Source organism: Miscanthus floridulus, chromosome 4, assembly GCF_019320115.1.
Source record: "Miscanthus floridulus cultivar M001 chromosome 4, ASM1932011v1, whole genome shotgun sequence".
NCBI lineage: Eukaryota > Viridiplantae > Streptophyta > Magnoliopsida > Poales > Poaceae > Miscanthus > Miscanthus floridulus.
This window is the reverse complement of record NC_089583.1, coordinates 16,252,731-16,273,406: the sequence shown is the minus strand read 5'-3', so window position 1 is coordinate 16,273,406 and position 20,676 is coordinate 16,252,731. Positions and strand designations below refer to the sequence as shown.

At 46.1% G+C, this 20,676-nt stretch overlaps 1 protein-coding gene across 1 annotated transcript; it reads left to right on the top strand.

Moving 5' to 3' along the window:
- The first annotated feature begins 10,787 nt into the window (after positions 1 to 10,787).
- Positions 10,788 to 12,642, top strand: LOC136549469 (thioredoxin H-type-like). Its single transcript, XM_066540765.1, has 3 exons — positions 10,788 to 10,970; positions 12,058 to 12,180; positions 12,269 to 12,642. The coding sequence occupies exons 1-3, from the start codon at positions 10,788 to 10,790 to the stop codon at positions 12,410 to 12,412; spliced, it is 450 nt and encodes a 149-aa protein (XP_066396862.1). The 3' UTR covers positions 12,413 to 12,642.
- The last annotated feature ends 8,034 nt before the right edge of the window (positions 12,643 to 20,676 follow it).

Genomic DNA, 20,676 nt, shown 5'->3' with positions numbered 1-20,676 from the left:
ACAATTTGAGATAGAGGGGCGAAGTTATCAGGTTGATTTGATAGTTTTACCGGGGTTAGGTATCGATGTGATATTGGGAATGAACTGGATGAGCCGTCATGGAGTGCTTATTGATACGTCGACTAGAGTAGTCATGCTCAGAGATCCTGGTAATCAGGAGGGTTTTCTAGTACAGTTACCCAAGGACATCAATCTTTCTTGCACGACCAATGCGGTGCAAGCAAAGTCTCTGGCAGATATCCCTGTCGTGTGTGACTTTCCGGATGTTTTTCCTGATGATTTGCCTGGATTGCCCCCGGATCGAGAAGTAGAATTCAAGATAGAGTTGCTTCCTGGTACAGCTCCCATATCTAGAAGGCCATATAGAATGCCTCCCAATGAACTAGCTGAACTCAAGACCTAGTTGAATGAACTACTACAGAAAGGCCTTATCCGCCCTAGTTCATCTCCGTGGGGGTGCCCAGCCATCTTTGTGAAGAAGAAGGATCAATCTCTACGCATGTGTGTAGATTATAGACCCTTGAATGCAGTTACAATCAAGAATAAGTACCCTCTGCCACGCATAGATATCTTGTTTGATCAGTTATCTAAAGCAAAAGTCTTTTCTAAGATTGATTTGAGATCTGGGTATCATCAAATCAAAATTCGGCCTGAGGATGTCCCAAAAACTGCATTCTCTACAAGATATGGTCTGTATGAATACCTTGTTATGTCTTTTAGATTGACCAATGCCCCCGCACATTTTACGTATCTGATGAATTCAGTGTTTATGCCTGAGTTGGACAAATTTGTGGTGGTATTCATAGATGATATCCTGGTCTATTCTGAGAATGAAGAAGATCATGTTGAACATTTGCGGGTGGTTCTTACTAGATTGCGAGAACACCAGCTGTATGCAAAGTTCAGCAAATGTGAATTTTGGCTTCGTGAGGTACCTTTTCTTGGACACGTGTTGTCCGATGGTGGAATTATGGTTGATCCCACCAAGGTGCAAGAAGTATTGAACTGGAAGGCTCCCATCTCGGTGCATGAGGTTCGGAGTTTTCTGGGGTTGGCTGGCTATTATCGTCGCTTCATCCCGGATTTCTCTAAAATAGCCAAGCCTATGACTCGATTGCTACAAAAAGACATGAAGTTTGTCTGGACTCCTGAGTGTGATGCGGCTTTCCATACCCTGCGAACTCTTCTAACATCGGCTCCGGTTTTAGCACAACCGGATATCGAAAAACATTTTGATGTGTTCTATGATGCATCAGGTAGTGGGTTAGGAGGTGTTCTTATGCAAGAGGGTAGAGTCATCGCTTATACCTCTCGCCAACTTCGGAAGCATGAAGTGAATTATCCAACGCATGACTTGGAACTCGCTGCAGTTGTTCATGCTTTGAAGGCCTGGAGACATTATCTACTTGGCAATGTGTGCAACATCTACACTGATCACAAAAGCCTCAAGTACATCTTCACTCAGCCAGAGTTAAATATGCGTCAGAGAAGATGGCTCGAGTTGATCAAGGATTATAACCTTCAAGTGCACTATCACCCTGGCAAGGCAAACGTCGTCGCGGATGCCTTAAGCAGAAAGTCTCATTGCCACTCGTTGATTGAGAGTGATGTCCATTTGTCAAAGCTCCTTCATCCTGCAGTCCTGCACAACATCACTGTCAGTTGTACTCTACAGAGTCGCATTATCGAGCTACAGAAGACAGATGCAGGTGTGTTTCACATCAAGCGCAAGATGAAAGAGCAAGAAATCAAACATTTTCGAGTAGATGAGGAAGGCGTGTTATGGTTCAAGGATAGGTTAGTAGTTCTGAAGGATAGAGAGCTTAGAAACCAAATCATATCCGAAGCTCATTCCTCTAAACTATCTATTCATCCTGGTAGTAGTAAAATGTATCATGATTTAAAGCCTCGATTTTGGTGGACCAAAATGAAGAAAGAGATAGCTGCTTATGTGGCTAGGTGTGACACTTGTTGTCGGGTCAAGGCGGTACACATGAAAGCTGGATTACTTCAGCCACTCTCTATTCTAGGTTGGAAATGGGAAGAGATAAGTATGGATTTTATAGTTGGACTCCCTACCACTCAGAGGAATTTTAACTCAATTTGGGTAATTGTGGACCGACTGACCAAGTCGGCATACTTTATTCCTGTCCGCATAGACTTTCGTCCAACCGACTACGCGGAGTTGTACTTCAACCAGATAGTCCGACTTCATGGGATCCCTCGTACTATTAGTCTCAGATAGAGGACCATCAGTTCACTGCTCGCTTTTGGGAGCACTTACACGGATTATTAGGGACTAAGCTCGTAAGAAGTTCTGCCTATCATCCGCAAACCAATAGGGCAAACTGAACGAGTGAATCAAATCTTAGAAGATATGTTGAGAGCTTGTGTCATCTCGGCTAAGGGCTCATGGGAAAAATGGTTACCCCTAGCTGAATTCTCAGTACAATAATAGTTATCAAGAGAACATAAAGATGGCACCGTTTGAAGCATTGTATGGCCGGAAGTGTAGAACCCCGTTGAACTGGGTAGAAGCCAGGTGAAAGGAGATATTATGGAATTGATTTCGTTCAAGAAGCTGAAGAACAAGTCCTGTACTATCCAAACCCACATGGCCGCAGCTCAAGCTAGGCAGAAGAGTTATGCTGATCGACGTAGGAAACCTATTGAGTTCGAAGTTGGAGACTTCGTTTATCTGAAAGTCTCACCTATGAAGAGTGTCCAACGCTTTGGTGTGAAGCGAAAGCTTGCGCCGAGATATGTTGGTCCAGTTTGAAATCATTAGACAAAGTGGTAAAGTGGCGTACAAGATTCAATTACCTCCTGAGATGAGTAGCTATCTTCAATGTCTTTCATGTATCCCAATTGAAGAAATGTCTTCGCGTCCCTGAAGAGAGAGTTCCATTGGGGGATATCGAGTTAAAATCGGATTTGACCTTTGAAGAAAAGCCAGTTCGAGTGATTGACACCTGTGAGCGAGTGACTCGGAGTCGGGTAGTCAAGTTCTATAAAGTCATGTGGAGCAATCAGGGTAGTGAACGCGATGCAACGTGGGAAAGGGAAGACTATTTGAGGGATGGTTATAAGGAATTCTATCAACAATGGTACGCTTTTCAAATCTTGGGATGAGATTTTTATAAGGGGGGAGGGCTGTAACACCCCTGGTGTTTAGCTTCCACATTTGCACTGCATTTCATAAACATGAGCATCATGCATCCATTCGTGAACTTATAGCACATGAAACATAATTTCGAAACATTGCAACGTGTTGTATATTTCATGTGTGTTGTTCTTTTATGAAATGTAAAGTGTGCAACACTTAAGTGCAACATGTGCCACTCACTTAGTGAAACAAGATTAGTTAATACTATGCAACAAGATCATGAAACATGTGAAACATGACTATGAAACAATTGTAACATTTCATGTGTTTTTCATTGTTTCAGTACATACCTTGCTTGATTCTTGTGTGACCAATGTGTCGTGTGGTTAATAATCATCCTAAGTAACTTAGTTACACCTAGAATGTCATTAGGAACAATGTTCATGTGGATCATTTTGCCTAATTAGGTTTCCAAGTCATGGTTGACCAATTTGGAACCCTAGAGCTCCTGTGTTTGACTGTTTAAAATGTGTGGCTTAGGATGTTTGCATGTCTGAGCAACCTAAAGCAAAGTTGTAGAGGATTATGTAAGGAACAAAAGTTATTTTATGGCCATCTCATGAAAATGTGCACAACATGCCCAAAAAGGTCCCACAAGTCAGCTTTGAAGGTGGATTCAACACTTGAAATTATTTCTAAGTCCTAAGTGCAATTTTAGTTTCATGTACCCTTGTTTAGAGCTCTGTAGTTCGCAAACAAAGCCAAATCAGCTCGAGCTCCGATTGTAAGAATTATAGTTCACATGTAGACGTTCAACTTTGTTAATTACCTCTTGAGCTAGATCATCACGGTTTAGGAGATAATCATCGTTGAAATTCGCCTGTCAGTCGGGACTGTCGATTCTGAAATGAAATTTCAGACTCGCTACAGTGACCGACCGGCGTCAGGCCGTCGCCGCCGCGTGTCCGCCACGCGCCTCGGCTCGCCCTGACCGCACCGCGCGCTGGCCGCCTTGAAGTGGAGCATGCCCGCACGCCCTCTGCCCTCCCATTCACTCTCTTTTCCTCCTCCTTCGCCTTCCATCGCGAGCAGCAACCGACCAGCAGCTCCGCCATTGCTCCGTCGTGCTCGTGCCTGCTCGCCGGGTCACCACCGCCAGCTAGCTTCCGTCCAGAGCTCCGCAGTGCCCTCCTCTAACTCGTCAGCCTTCTAGCCGCGACATCCGAGCCCTGGGTGAGAGCCATTGACCGTTTTTCCGACGCCGTCGCCATGGCCGTACCTTGCCGGAGCTAGCGCTCGTCGTGGCCGGCCGCCTCCGCTCCCTTACTGCCTCTTCTAGTGCGCGCATGGGGACCCTTAGGAGCCGTAGTGTCTACCTCGAAGACGTAGTCACGGGATTCACCGCCGTTGAGCCGGAACACGGCCGCGCGCCGCCAGTGCGCCATGGCCGAGCCGCCGAGCTCCGTGGCCGGGGTACCTAGAGGTCGGTAGGGTTTGCGGTTAGGGTGCCAATCGACGCAGTAGGTCTAGGCGGTCACGTTGGTGCCGTTTTCGTCGCCGGTGAGGTCACCGTCGGCGAGCTGCGCCGTCTTCCGCGCCGTCGCAGCCGTGTCCTCTGTTTCGTCTCGCTGACCGGTGGGGTCGGCTGTCAGCCGGGTCCCACACGTCAGTGGCTAGGGATTCTTAAGCTAGTTCAAAAATGCAGTTTTGAATGCTGATTTGATATTTTTGTATCTCCTGTTTTGTAGATCCAAATTGAGTAATTCCAATTTTGTTAGACTCACAGTTAGGTCTAGTATTTAAGAAAAATATGTCTTGAGCACTTTATGTAGAAATTTTGGATGAATTAAATAGGAACTTGAAATGTGTTTTTGAATGCATGCAAACTTGTTTGAATCATATCTTGAGTTTCCTTGATCCAAAAATTGTGAAATTTTGTGGGTAAGCTAGTCTTCCTTAGTAGAAGCTCTGGTTAAAATTTGAGAGTCATTGCATGTGTAGTTGTTGAGTTATAGATTTTCTTTTTATCATTGGTAGATACTTGGGTGAATTTTTGTAAATTAATTATGAATCCTATGGCCATGAAACTTGGTATGTAGTATCTTGGTACCTTATAGATGGTAGGAAAAATATGAAATCTGTTGCTTGACACTTTTCCCTAAGGTTTCCTAATTATGCTATTTTTAGCCATTCTGCCTTACCATTTTTGTGTAGGTTGTTATACTTACTCAAATGGTGTGAAAGTTTTATGGTAGTCTACTTAGAGCATTTAGTGTCTACTATAATTTTTGTAGAATTAATGGGGTAGTTTTCATATATGTTTACTATTTCCACTAATTAATTAAATAAATTAAGAAAGGTAGTAAAAGAAATGTTTTGGTGATGAACACTTTACTTTCTGGTGTTCTTGTGATATGTGTGATATATCAGTAAAGTTAGTTTTGTCCAATTAAGTGTTTATATCATAAGTTAGTAATTAATTGTTTGCATTATGTCCCTCTGGACAGATCTGGGGACTTTGAAAAGTTTCCCATGATAGTTTGGTTTTCTGTGAATGAGTTGAATACAAGAGTTGTAGATAAATTAGGTAGCTAGCACCTGTCAAAATTTGAGGGCATTTGGCCCAGTAGTTTAGAAACTACAGCTGTTTAAAGTTAGGTTGCAGTTTTTGGCTGATTCTCTGCCTTGTGAGGACATGAGGAATTCGACCTGGTAAAGGTTTGAATCATACTTTGAGGTTTGAAAATGTATTGTAGACAATTTTATAAGTTTTCCAGATTGTCTTGTTGCATATCATTTGGATTTATAAATCTCTAGTTATGGCTAGTTTACTGCACCGCTGTATAGTATTCATCTTGCTGAAATGCAATTGCTTGAGTGTATGTGGTTGCAATGTTCTCGTTGATTGTTTAGGGGTTAGCCTAACTTGAGAATATGCTTAGGTGCAGGTGCTAGGTCATTAACGGAAGATGAGCAATTATACCTTAGGTTGTATAAACGTGGTAAGTGAAAGTGATTTGAATAGGGCTTAAGTTGGAATATGCAAACTACAGCGAACATGTGCATTCCCCGAGCATCCCCGACATTCGTACATGTGCATCCATGATATTTATCTTGCGTATTCATGCAATAGGTGTGCCGGAGGGAGTGACGTTGCTAGGAGTTCGAGGGAGCCAACCAGGAGGAGGAACCCGAAGTGCAGGAAGCCGACGAAGCAGTCGTCCGCGGAGGAATTGCCCGAGTGCCCTGACCACCAGCCTTCCTCGTTCCTGAAAGGCAAGCCCCGGAGCATATTAAGCCTCCTATGTTTTCACAAATACATTGAGTATCTTTTATTGTTGATGATGCATTAAGTATAGGAATTGGTTGAAACCAATTGCTGCATTATATCCTTCCTTGTCCAGATATCGCACTGGAATCCTATTTAAGTTCAGGAATGGGTTAAATGCTTAGCCATGCTTAGTGCGGTAGAAGTCAGGTGATTTCCTGTCACCTGCGAGCTTTAGGATGAGGTGGATCACGGTTGGCTATATTTGCTATCGTGGAAAAGAACCATGTAAATAATGAATTAAGACCGGGCGGGGTCTTGTGTAGGTTTGAACATAGTGACTCCGTCTGAGTCGTTTAAGGACCGATACACTGTACGTCCTCATGTCATGTTGAACGCAGCCTAACACTTAGCTGGCCGGATAAGTCGTTCCGACCGCGAAGCCTAGTAGCTCGATTCAGGCCAGGGAACGCGAGCAGTGGCGGCACTCTGGAGGTAGTAAGGATGTGCGGAGAGCCATTGGCATAAGTCCAAGGCGGGTTAGAGTCCCGAACAACCTTGGCAGAGTGGTTCTCTGAGAATGCCGATCTGTTCGGACCCGCGACTTCTGAATTGTACCAAAGGTGACTTGTTGTGACCCTGACGGGGGAAGCAGGGTTTGTGTTTAGGAATAACCCTCCAGCTGGATAGGAATCGATTCGAATCGCCGTCTCTCCCGGATAGTGAGAACTTGACTGAGCAGCGGCAACGTAGATTCAATTAATTTAACGATATGGTTAAATGGATGATGACAAGGTTGCCACGATGAATACCTGATATGGTTATTAATGTTTGCACCCTAATAAAATGATTGCTTAGTACAGGTGCTAATATAGATGACAGGTTAATGGCTAAAAAGTTACTGCTAGTTCAGGTTAAGAGTTGATCATTATTACTTATGCTTTTCTGCAAAAAGAAAATGTCAGCCAGCTCCACTACATTAAGCTATGCATAATCCTTGGTGTCATTTGTTTGGTTTTCGACGGGTAAGTCTAGCTGAGTACATTCCCGTACTCAGGGTTTATTCCCTCTTGTTGCAGATGACCTCCTATATCAGGGATTCTGCAAGTATTGTCTCCACCCGGCGGGTGATGACGACTAGATCATGGGCATGATCTCCTTTCTCTTATCTGAATGCTTTTGCGGTCTGTGATCAGCGAACCAGTATGTGTATTTAAACTCGGTGTGTGAGTTAAACTATTTGCTTCCGCATGTTTTACAAGACTCGTTTTGTAATAACAATGACTCTGTGATGATGTAATCTATTTGCGAACATCTGTGAAATGTTGTAACGTACGATATGTTATGTTGGATTACTGTGATCTTGGTTGTATGCAAGTTGGTTTGAAATCCTTCGAGATTTCGGTTGACTACCGGGTTTATATGGGCTCAAGTTCGAGAATTTGATCGTTCCGGCGATTGTTTTTTGTACTTGTGCTCTTATAAATTGGTCGGTTCTGTGACAACTCCATTGGTACCCCGTGGCCCCAGCGACACGGCTCCTGCTCCTCCCACCGGAGACGAGGACGACGGTGGTGGCTCCAACGAGATAGGTCGGTTCTTCTCTGAATCTGAGCCTTCCTCCTCCTCCACCTCCTCCTCTGGATCTAAGCGCTCCTCCTCCTCCTCCTCCTCTGGATCTGAGGGACGCGGCGGTGGCTAGAGTTCCGGCGAGCTCGGTTGCAATAGCCTTGTGTTGCTGTTGCAACAAGTAATATTTCTTTGTTGCATTAGTCTCTTTTTTTGTTTCTGATGTTGCATCTCGCATTGCAGTATCCTTGTTCTAATGTTGCAACAAGTGATATTTCTTTGTTGCATTAGTCTTTTTCCTGATGTTGCTTTCTCACATTGCGCTTTGTTCTGTTGTTGCAGTAGCCTTGTTCTGATGTTGCAACAAGTAATATTTCTTTGTTGCATTAGTCTCTTTTTTCTGATCTTGCATCTCACATTGCAGTAGCTTTATTCTGTTGTTGCAGACGTCTTGTTCTGATGTTGCAGTAGACTTGTTCTAATGTTGCAAACAAGTAATACTTCTGATGTTTTGCATCTCGTATTGCTCCATGTTGCAAGGTGATGGAGCACGGTGGGGATGGGGTGTGGATGGCAACGGGCGTGCAGGGGATGGCGGCACGGCGGGGGATGGCGACACGACGAGGCACGACAGTGCAGCGGTGGATGGGCCGCACGCGGGGGCGCGCTCGTTCTATTCGTATCGGATTGGTGGTCCCGTGGGGCGCGGCGGGAGGACGAGCCGCGGTTGGAATCAAAACGTTACGTGGATTTGGTGCATCCGGGCGTTAGTTGCGTCGTATATTCATATCATAATATTACTAACGGGATTGCTGGACGCCCCTAACAGAGGCACCCCACCACGTCACCCCTATGAGAGACCACGCTAGGGAAAAAAAAGTATGAAGACCAAAAATTCTCATAATAAATTCATATGGATCTAGCCATCAAGTTTTTTTTTTTTTTTGCGCAAAGATCCGGCCACCAATTTCATAGACTCTAATCACCATTCACCAATGACAACGCTAGCCAGTAGATCTATTCTTAAACTCGTGGGCCTTGCTAGTGTTTGGCTTGGAGTGATTTGTGGGCGCTAGGCCTAGTGGGCTCATGAAGAAATTGGAACAAATGGAACCGGATGGCAAGCCACAACCAGGCCCGTCTCTGGGGAGGTGCACCGGGTGCGACTGCTTTGGGCCCAGTCCAGGGAGAGGCCCAAACCCAGGTATGCAACCCCCAATAGGCCATTAGCAAATATGACCTTCCCAGTGCCCAAAGCCGACGAGAGCCCAAGCAGGAAACTTGAAACATTCGCGCGAACTCTGCTGCCCTGTCCTGGGCCTCCTGGCCCACTCCATCCGTGATCCGTCGCATCGCTTCAGTTCCCTGACGCGTGCATGCTCGCGACACTGCAACAGAAGTCACCCTCGCTGATCGCCGCGGCCTTGGACGCTAGAACGGACACACGGATGGCAATGGGACTGGCAGTCTGTCACACCCGAGTCGGAGTACTGGCCACAAGGCCACGGGAACGAGACACTCAGGCTGCCGATCAGCAAGTTTGAGGAATGCAATCGACGTAATTTCCTTGTTCGGTTTTCACACAATTTAATCTTTCTAATTACTCCATCCGTACACAAAAGAATGTAGTTTTTATTTTTCAAAGAGCCAAGCGATTAAATATTTGACCACTCCTAGTGCTATATAAAAAAAATACTACTTGTTTCATTCTAAATTTTAAGTCTTTCTCGGACATAGTTTTTATATGTATCTAGACATAGACATAACTCCTCGCAAAAAAAATGTATCTAAACATAATATATCTTTAGATACATAACAAAAAAATCTACATACCTAGAAAAGCTAAACAATTTACAATTTGGAATGAAGGGAGTAACATTTATGATACAAAACAAGTATCATTAAACTAATTATGAAATATATTTTCGTAGTAAATCTAGGTTGGAGACATAAATGTTAATACTATTCATTACAAATTTGGTCAAAATTAAACTATTTTAGCTTGCACGAATCTCATAGTTTTATTACTGTGTGGACAAAGGGAGTTTGTAGTAGTCTAATAGGTTACATATACATACTGGTAATTCATATAGTCATATGTTTTACTAAGAAGGATATTTTGAATACTCTTGAGATTAACTCTCGAAGGAAATGTAAATTTTGAGATCATGTCCCGATGGCAACAAGTGGAAGAGTCCAATTCAATATGAATTTATGAGAATGCTAAAGTGCAATGGGATTGTAATCATGGAATAACACCTTGTTGTTCTTGTGTTGCTATGTATAGTGATTGTAATCTTGGAATTATTCTATATTCTTGCTATTCTTTTTGAATTTGAAATGCTCAAAATCGGCCGCATCCGCATGAGCCTCTTCTTGCTGGCTGCAGTAGCTAGGCTGTGAAGTAGCAGCCGATCAAACTGACTATTTGGCCGTCGTTGCAACCACAGTAGTTGGATAGCAGCCCCAAATAGCATGAGTTGTGGCAATTTATAACATTTTAAAAGAAAATTATAACCGTATTTGCTAAAAAATAACCATTTTTAAAAACAATCAAAAAGATAATAATGGTCAAGTTTCAAATACGTTGACCGGCTCGTTTGTGGAATGTGGGAACACGAAATTTTCTTGTCGCGCATACGGAGTATTTTGCACCACGGCGGCCGTCGACAAGCACAACCGTCCCGACTCCTGAAACTTCGAGAAAAACACGGCAGCCGGCCGACGAGCGCGGTGACGTGCGTAACCCCGCGCACGCGCCCCGCAATGTGGACCCGCCAGGGCTTTTCGGTCATTTTCCATCCCAGTCGCTGCGCCTATAAATGCTGCGTGCACGCGCCCCGGATGAGGCCACCAACGAAATCTTGCAATCCAGCCCTCGATAGAAACCTTAATCCACAGAAGCTTTCGATCCCAACGAGGAGGAAGACGACAGAAATGGCGTCCGAGGAGGGAGTCGTGATCGCGTGCCACACCAAGGAGGAGTTCGACGCCCAGATGGCCAAGGCCAAGGAGGCCGGCAAGCTGGTACGCGCCCCCCGCGCCTCGTCTTCCCCGATCCTCATCTGTCGTCTCCTTGTAATTTTCCCCGTGTTTTTGTTTGGAGGAAAGCTGTTGAGGGGATTCGTCGCGCGCGCTAACGGCTAGGTTTTACTCGATTCGTCTTTGGTTTCCTTGTATGCGGTCGCCCCCCGTGTTCAAATTTGTTCGGAATCGCATCTGAGATGCTCGCGTTCGGGCGATTTATAGGGTGTGGCGCGTGTAGTGGGGAAGATTTTGGTTGGTCGTTGCCGATTTTGGCAAATACTCCGTACAATCCAGGGGATGCTGTTGATTGATGTACCCTAAGAGGATTGGATGTCCACGGTGTGCGCAGATTTATTGGTGGAGTGGTGATATGGGGATGCAACGAATTTATTGCACATGCTTTTCGAATCGATCCCCAATTTGTAGCTGAATCTCTGGTGGTTATTTATATACTAGTAGTCATAGGCGTGATTTAAATTATTTTGCCTACGGTTGATCTCTATATATTGAACCGGAAACCCATATGAGCCTTGCGGTAATTTTGTCTCACTGATTTGAGCTGTCGGTTGTTCTGTTTGGATATCTGTATTTCCACTTAATTTACGAAGTAGTAGATGAATAAACTTAGCTATCATAGGAAGTCATTTAAAATTTGGCGGAAACTTAGCAGTTACAGATGTTATGAACCCATGATGTCATGTTGAAATTTGGAACACTTAGGGAGCTCGTTTAAAATTTGGGGGAAAGCTTAGCAGTTACAGATGTCCTCTGTTGATGTCATGTTGAAATTTTGTACACTCAAGGGGAGTAATTTGGAATTGGGGGAAGAATTCAACGTCTGCAGTTGAGATCTGCTAGGAAGTCATGTTGAAATTGGACATGGCTGGTGAGGGTTTCCAATGCTACATACTGTATGTGCCCATGCTGTATAATTCAACCATAATTGAGTTGTTGTTCTTGTTGTTTTCTTCTGATGTTACAGTTGACCTGCGTTACACTCGACCTTAGGAATATACTCCTACAGTATAATATATAACAAATCTACAGCCTCTAACATGGTGCTTTGTCAACTTGTGCAACCTTTCAGGTGGTCATTGACTTCACTGCCTCCTGGTGCGGTCCTTGCCGCGCCATCGCTCCACTGTTTGTTGAACACGCCAAGAAGTTCACTCAGGCCGTCTTCCTGAAGGTGGACGTGGACGAACTGAAGGTGAGAGCACAGCGTCCCGACAGCGATTCGCCACTTCCCTTGGCCTCCTCCATTACAGTGTACTGATGCTGGTCCCCTTGTTCCACAGGAAGTTACCGCGGCCTACAAGATCGAGGCGATGCCGACCTTCCACTTCATCAAGAACGGGGAGACGGTCGAGACCATCGTCGGTGCCAGGAAGGACGAGCTCCTGGCCCTGATCCAGAAGCATACCGCGTCTGCGTCTGCCTAAGGACATAGTCTGTCGTCGTCAATAAGGGCCAGCGCATGGCTGTAAATGTTGTCCTTATCAGTTTGGTTTTGTCATTTGTGGGCGACTGTGAACCAGTAAATATATGTTCGTTCTAGCCGGAGGCGATCTGTTGGCTCACGTGTCAATCTGAATACCTTAACTATGGATACTTGTTGTGAGTTGTGATTGTGAATTTGTGACTGGAATTGGAATTTGGATGTCTGGCTTCATTTCTGTTGGAGTAATGAGCCACATGGTGATGGCAACGCTGCTCACCCCTGCATTAGGTTATGGTGACAGTGATTTCCTGTCATGAATGATCTTATGGATATACATCACGTTGCGCTGCAAGGGGCAAGCTCGGGAAATTATTTACAATGAAACTAGTGGGCAAATTCTGTATATAAGCCCTCTCTGAAACTGAGATTTTGTTTCATGTGTTTTTTCTGTGAAAATTAACTAATCCACTAATTCTTGTAAAGTTTGTATATAAATTTTTATAGATTTCTGCGTTTATGTTAAAGTAATGTTTACGATGAAGTTATCGCGTTGATCTGCACAATCTCAACAATTCTTTTTTTCTTTGACACTGCCGATGTCATGGAAATCTATCCCCGTCTTTTGTTTGATGTCTCTAGTTCTGTTCTCATTTTTCATTTTGGCTGCATTGCCCATGGCCACTGCCAAATGAAATGCTAGCAGAAAGATCAAGGAAAGGAGATCTGTAGAGATCTAGTACCATGGCTAAAATTCAGATGGAGCGGAGTATTAGTGGTGCTGAAACATTTTGATCTCCTGTGTACACGCTGGCGTTTGCAGGTTGCAGCTCTCTATAGTTCGAAGCTATCTTTAGTGAAGCATAGACTCAACTGAACCTGCGGTGGACACGAAAAGCATTTTCAGTGTCGGATGTGATGTGATTACCGCATTCGCATCCATGAGTCGAGCATACAAGACTTGATGCTAATTTTCTACCCAGCCTTGAAAAGCATATCGCAATTCTGCTTACAACATCTGTTCGAGGAAATGCGGCCTGGTTCTAATGTCTTCCTGCAACCATTGTACTGGTTTGGATATGCTGCAAAATGTCTCTGTGGCAACTCATGCCCATAGAACAACCTTCAGTGGAATCGACCAATGAGAAACTGAGAGTATGCTGGTGTTGTGGACTTGTGGTTGTGTTGTGCCCAGTGCTGAGAGTTGGTTAGCAGCTATGGCCTCTGCACCTGCGACCTACCTACGAAGCATAGTGATGGGTTTGCTTTGCGCCCAATGCCATGGCCGTCTCTCAACATGATTGATGAGGACTCTATTAGTTGTTATTTGAGTTCAGGTTCAGCCTTGAAGGCCACCTCCAGGCCTAGGAAGTATCAGGTGCGCAGTGCTCCCATGCTGGAACTGCAGAGTACCTGGAACTGGAATGCAGTGTGGTGATGTCAGTGAATATTGGGTGCTCTGAACATCCAGATCATGGTGCTTGCAAAGAGTACTACCATTTTCACCTCCCTGGCGAGGTGACTTGTACTATTCTGTTTCCTGTACTTTAGTGGAGCATACGGAGATCGTGACTGCCGACTGATCATTCAAATAAAGCTTTGTGGTCTATCACATCTTACAAGTGTGCTCAAGCATCTGTCTAATTGGACATTTCATTGCCAAACAATTTGCAGATTTAAGTTCCTGGTATGAAGTGAAAGTGCAGCTTAGGCCCAAGGGTATACTAGTATCACACAAAGATACAACTATACTCCAGTAATATGCAGTGTGGCAGCATCCGAGTTCAAGTTTAGTAACCTGACTTCCTTGCAAGCTGAAAAGGCTGTTCTGGGATTAAGTGCTCTACAGGATGTGGTAGTTCCATGGATACATTGTGAGCCAACAATGAGATCCAAGGCAGCACAAGTGTGCTTAAATGCCACACGAATATCAGGTCAAGTTTTCAGTGGAACTGGTTATAACAAACAAGTACCAATTATCTATTCTAACTCATATGCAGAACAGTGAAGTCCTTCATGAGCTTACTTGTGCATCACGGGAGAACCCAATGCCCAGAACCACTTTTCATGATGCTCTTTTTTTTTCTAAAAAAAAGGTCAGATGATAATACCAATGCACTTTTGTTTTGGCTAGTGCTCACTGGATTGATTCTTCAACTTGAGTTGATAGAAAGAAAAGCCATGAATAAGAGCTTTGGTCGTAAAGAAGCCAAAGTTTCAGAGTAGCACCATCATGTGGCTTACTTTATTTGCATTGAAAGTTCTGCTAACTGCAATTATCCTGCCATTTTTCAAAGATGCTGCACTTAATGGCCCTCAGCAAAACTATTATCGATCAGCTCCTGCTACATATGTTCGAGTTGCTGCAGTTACATGGGCAAAACTGGCCAGATGCTTATTGTTTCAAGTGTACTATAGGGAGTACAGATTGCTGTTGTGAGGGAATTTTCTCTATTGTCCGTATGATCATCAGAGGGATATATCTACTGCTGGAGGCTTGGAGCTCCCTGGTGCATTTCATTCCTCTGGGAAATAAAGGAATCAGTAGCAGTCACTGAAAAAAAAGAAGAAGTAGGTAAAGCAAGGAGGAAATCCAGCTTATTAGCCATTCTCCAGCGACTCTCTGAACGGTTGTCAGACCTTTGCACTGGTCAACAAAGCCACAGGCCAAGCCATCAAGCATGGCGTAGGGTATTGGATAGGCTGGTCCGCTGGTTGAAGTCATTGCAGGGTGTGCTACAGACAACTATTGTTCAAGGTCATTTCCTTTCTCTCGTCATCACGCCAACATGGGCCCCACCTTGACTTGCCATCATGGCTACACTCTCTTCATCAAAGCAACTCTTCTTAAGAAGACCCCTATCGCTTCTTTGATCAATAAGCACTGGGCTTTTCGCCTGAAAGGATCAAGATGCCCAAGAGAAAGGTGAATTGGATTAATTCTTAATTTTCTTGCAATAATCAAATCCTACGGATAGCTCAATTAACCCCTTGTGCCTAGAAAAGTGTTTCTATCAAATTAACGCACAAAAGACTTATAACCTATGTTCCAAACTTACTCTAGCATGGCAATTCTATGAATGTAAAGACAAGTATTGAATTGCTCAAAGTAAATACTTAAAGTAAATGCTCAAAGTAAATGGAGAGAGGAACGCGGCGATGTTTTGCCGAGGTATCGGAGAGTCGCCACTCCCCACTAGTCCTCGTTGGAGCACCCGCGCAAGGGTGTAGCTCCCCCTTGATCCGTGCAAGGATCAAGTGCTCTCTACGGGTTGATTCTTCGACACTCCGTCGCGACGAATCACCCAAAGCCGCTCACAACTTGAGTTGGGTCACCCACAAGCTCCGTCGGGTGAACACCAAGCTTCCAATCACCACCAAGCCGTCTAGGTGATGGCGATCACCAAGAGTAACAAGCACGAACTCTCACTTGACCACGCGAAGCCTAATGAGAAGATGGATGCACACTTGTCTACTCTTGATTCACTAATGAGGTTTCACTCTTGGATTCTCAAATCACAAACACCTCACTAGGACCTTGCTCTTCTTAGCACTCACAAACGTGTTTCTCAGCTGTTGGAATGAGCAAAAGTAACTCCACACACGAGTGGAGCTTCTATTTATAAGGCAGCCTGAAAAACGAACCGTTATAAGCTTCTACGGGGTGACCGGACGCTCCGGTCGTGTTGACCGGACGCTCCGGTCAGTTCAACCCGCGAACCAGTAAAAATGTATTGACCGGACGCTCGCAGGGTCCGGTCAGCACTGAACGGACGCGTCCGGTCGCATAAAACCCTTACTGGAACCTTACTGGAGTCGACCGGATGCTGCCTTTCAGTGTCTGGTCACATGACCCCTTCAGCGTCCGGTCGCACCGAACGCAGACAGCTGATCAAATGAACTGACCGGACCCTGCGGCCAGCGTCCGGTCGCACCGGGGCCAGCGTCCGGTCAGCATTTGACCCTCCATTCACTTCCAACTCTTGATCATATGTGAATGAAGTTTGCTCCAAAGGATCTTAGGCATTTATAGGAGCTACCTAGAGCTAGTTTTAACAAGTGTGCACCACACCTAACTCACTAGGCTCAACTAGGTCAAGCTACCCGTCCATACCCCCCTTAATAGTATGGCCAAAGGAAAAAAAAGTCCTAAACTACTCTAAGTGTTTCTCCAACTCCAATCGACACTTAGAACTAGTCATCCTTAACCTTGTCGTCCATCCTTTGAAAACCGAAACGATTTCCATCGTAGGGGCATGACAACTTTGATTGGCCGATTGATCTCCATTACCATGACCTAACTTAATTGCATCTGCAAAACACATGTTAGTCATAGTAATCTTGTATTGTCATTAATCACCGAAACCCAACTAGGAGCCTAGATGCTTTCAATCTCCCCCTTTTTGGTGATTGATGACAATACCACCTCGAGTATGTGAAAGAGTGAGGTTTTTAACGGGCTTAGTTCATATAAGCTTTTGTCGATAAAAACAAAAGTGTTAGTCAAGCTTATATGACCCAAGCCAATATAGTGTACTCAAATAATATGAATTAAGCATGAGTATGAGTAACAAAGCTCATTTCCATCAGAGTAAAACTGCGGAAGCAAAGGCAAATGAGCATAACACAAGTGATATGACACATAAATAATGTAAAGTAGATATCACTGTCACATGGATATAATAATATGCATGAAAGTAATCACACGAATGCATAAGTAAGTGTATCTCACAAATAAAACTCCAAATGTATATAATACTCTAATACTATATAACTAGCTCCCCCTAGATCACGCTCCCCCTGAGTCTACATACTCAAACCCTCTCCTCCTTTGGCGTCAAACACCAAAAACTAAGGGTCGGTCGGCGGGGCTGCAGCGGATGAGTCGGGCGCTGAAGTACGTGGGGGCAAGCTAGAACTAGGCACCATCATCATCTGACCCTGAGCTCTGTACTGACTGACCCTCTGTGGCAGGAAGTGTCGCTGAAGCGGTCTGGGTCTGAGCTAGGACAGGTGCTGCCTGTGAAGCTGCTGGTACATCTATAGGATCTGATGATGCGACTGAGCTAGGAAGCCTTTGAGTAGTCACTGTGACTTGGGCTGCTGTAGAAGGACCGGCGGCATGCATATGAGGTGGTGTAGGCATGCCGGTCAGCTCACTGAAGGATGCTCCAAGACTCCTGAAGACTGACGTGTCAGGCACAAATAGCGAGGGTGACTGCTCTGGTGAGAAGCCCGTGTGATATGGAGTGAACTGCAGGGCAACCACCGGTGAGGACAACCACTGGGACACCTGAATTGTAGGTGAAGCAAACTGAGCTGGAGGCTGTCCCTAACTCTAAAGCCCACTGGGCTGTATAGCTGGAGTCATCGTGGTGGAGGCAGGCTGAGCAAGCTAGGGCGAAGACTGTGGCAGTGGGGCCCCAAGTGCTGTCACGACATGCTGTATGAAGCCCATAAGCTGCTGCTGCATAAGTATCTGCTGGTGATGCATCTGCTGCTGCTGCTGCTGCTGGAGAAGCTACTGCTGCCTCTGGAACTTGTCCTGAAGAGCCTAGAACTATGCGAAGTTGGCAGCAGTCTCCTGTGCCTGTCGTGCCTGGTCCTACTGCATCCGCTCAAGAATAGCTATCAATGCGGGGTCCATCTGCGGTGCTGGTGGAGCTGAGCTAGAACTACCAGCCTCTGCATCATATCTGCGTGGAGGCATCTGAGGAATCAATAGATAGTCATCATTCAAGCTATCACTGGACTCGGTCATCTCCTGCTGTGCCTCAAGCTGCTCCTCCTCTATAGCGGCGATGCCTCTAATGATCTTGTCCTGCTGAGCTACTGACTCGAGAACATCTAGACGACGGCTGGGCCAAGCTGGTGCCTATGGAGTGCTGTGCCTGATCCTCTATGCCATGTTGTATGCTGGAAACTCTATGGTGGCAGCCCTGTACTCGGCAACTAACTCAGGAGTCCTAACCTGCACACACTTGAGCATCAAGAATGTGACCCAATGTGCATAAGGAAGTTGTCGGTGACCCTTGAAACCCTTAGCAATAGTATCCTCCATCTCTGATAGAAGGAGGTCCCAAATGTCGAACACTGTCTGCTGCATCAGGGCATTAAGAAGCCAGAGCTGTAAGCGAGTCAGGCCCTCCCTGTATCCCAACCTGGGAAGCAGTGTCCTCCTGATAATGACCTCTAGCACTCTCGCTGTAGGAGTCAAGTCACTGGGGTTTCTGCTTGACCCCTCACCAAAGGGCTCCTTGAAGCAGTGTCGCACTAAATTTGTAGGGGGCACCAACCCTCCATGAGGACATCTAGGAGGCTCCTGCTATCCATAGCATACCTCATGCAGCTTGACAGGCTGATCTTGTAGCCGTAGTATCTCTCAGGCCCTGGAGCTCCTCACCCGGTAATCTCTGGCGTTGAATGCAAAATGAATGAAGTTATGATGCGGATCAACGTAGAGTGAAGCATAGAACTGCCGGACCCAAGATGGTACATATACTCCTATCCGGCCAATTAGATCTGCAAGCCCCGGTAAATATGACAAGTAGGGGCGGATGTGCTCTCCAGCTGCTACCACAATAGACTCCAAACTGCAGACCCTCTGTGATCTGAATAGTACCCTACTGTTGATATAGGCATTGTAGAAGTCCTAAAGCGGTGTATAGAACCCCTCAACTGCTCTCTCATCCCTCATCGGAGGGAACCACACGTCGAACTCAACAAAGCGCAGCTGGTGAACCTGCCTGGCTATAGCGGCCCTCAAGTCGAGGTGTACCACTAGAGGCGGACCCTGTGGTCTGGGAAGAGGGCGTGACCCCCTACGCTGTGTAGCTAGCCTCGGTGGAACTGTAGCACTGGTACGACCTGAGCGGCATAGCTGGGGTGCCGGCTTGGTCTCCTCAGTCTGCTGACTCTCCTGAGTCTCCTGGGCTGGCTGAGGCTCTGCTGGTGGGGGCTGCTGCTGTGCCTCCTGCTGGGACTCCCCCCTAACGCTGAGGCTCCTCAATGACTAGACGACGTCCTACCATCATGATAGTCCCAGGTGGACTACCATGAAACCACTCAATCTTCCTCAGTCTGCCCTACGCATCTGGTGCTAGCTGATCTGCTATGACGATTCCACTACGGGCATCGCCTCTCTCGGCACGCTCTACGGCCTCTGCAACAGCTGCTGCTCTCACTGTCTCTGCGTCGGGGTACTTGCGCTTCTTGGATGTCACCTGCTTGGTTGACTTGCCCTTTGATCCTGCAGGCTGGTGAGGTGGGGGCCTCCGATCATCATCACCTGGACCACCACCAACATTCTTAGTGCGAGCCATCTGATCTGACAAGAGGGTGAACTGCCGCTGATGAAGATCAACAGACAAACTGACACTCTCGAGGCTTGGCCTCGATCCTTACTTGTGAGCTTGGCTCCGAGTTGACTGCCAACTGCCACAAGAACCAAAATGGAACCGACTCACTGCATGATAGAATAGATAGATATACGAATAAATACAATATATCTAATAGATGCGAAAACATAGGAAGCAAGCAATGTAGGTACGAAATTGAGACGACGGGCAAGCTACCTGACGATCTGGCGATCCAAGAAAAGAAAAGACATCGCGCGGGGAACCTCGGAACCGACTAGGGTTAGGGATCGTGAACCGCTTCGAAGAATTTCGGCGGCCCTGAATGATTTAGGTCAATGCATTGAACTTTGAACTAGATCATGTGCGAAGAAATTTGTGGAGGAACGGATTGGCACTTACCAATCGAATGGGGGAAGCTAGGGCAAAGCAACTGCCCTTGGTGGTAGAGAGGCCAACGGTGGCACTTGAATTGGCCTTGAGACCCCCTTGGTCTTGACTCAGGCATCACATGGCTTTGCAGTGGAGCAGGGGCGAGCGTGGGCAAGGGTAGGCGCGGTGGCGACTTCGGCTGCGAGCTTAGCTTCGGTAGCGCGGTGGTGAGCGTGGCTAGCGCAAGGAGTACGGCAAGGAGGTTGCGGCGGTGTGGCGAGCTCGGGCGTGGGAGCGGTGGCGCTGGCACGGCATGGCACGGCGGGATTCGGCAGCGCTGGGGGCTATCCAGATTAGGTCAAGGAGAAAAGAACCCAAAGGCGTGGTTATATGAGGGTCCCAAACGTGATAGAGAAGGAAACGGAAAAGAGTCCTAAAAACGCGCGAGATCCACTGACCGAACGCTCCGATGGTAGCGACCGGACGCTACCACCCAGCGTCCGGTCGATTCCAGAGAGGTCCAATTCCTCTAGAATTGGGA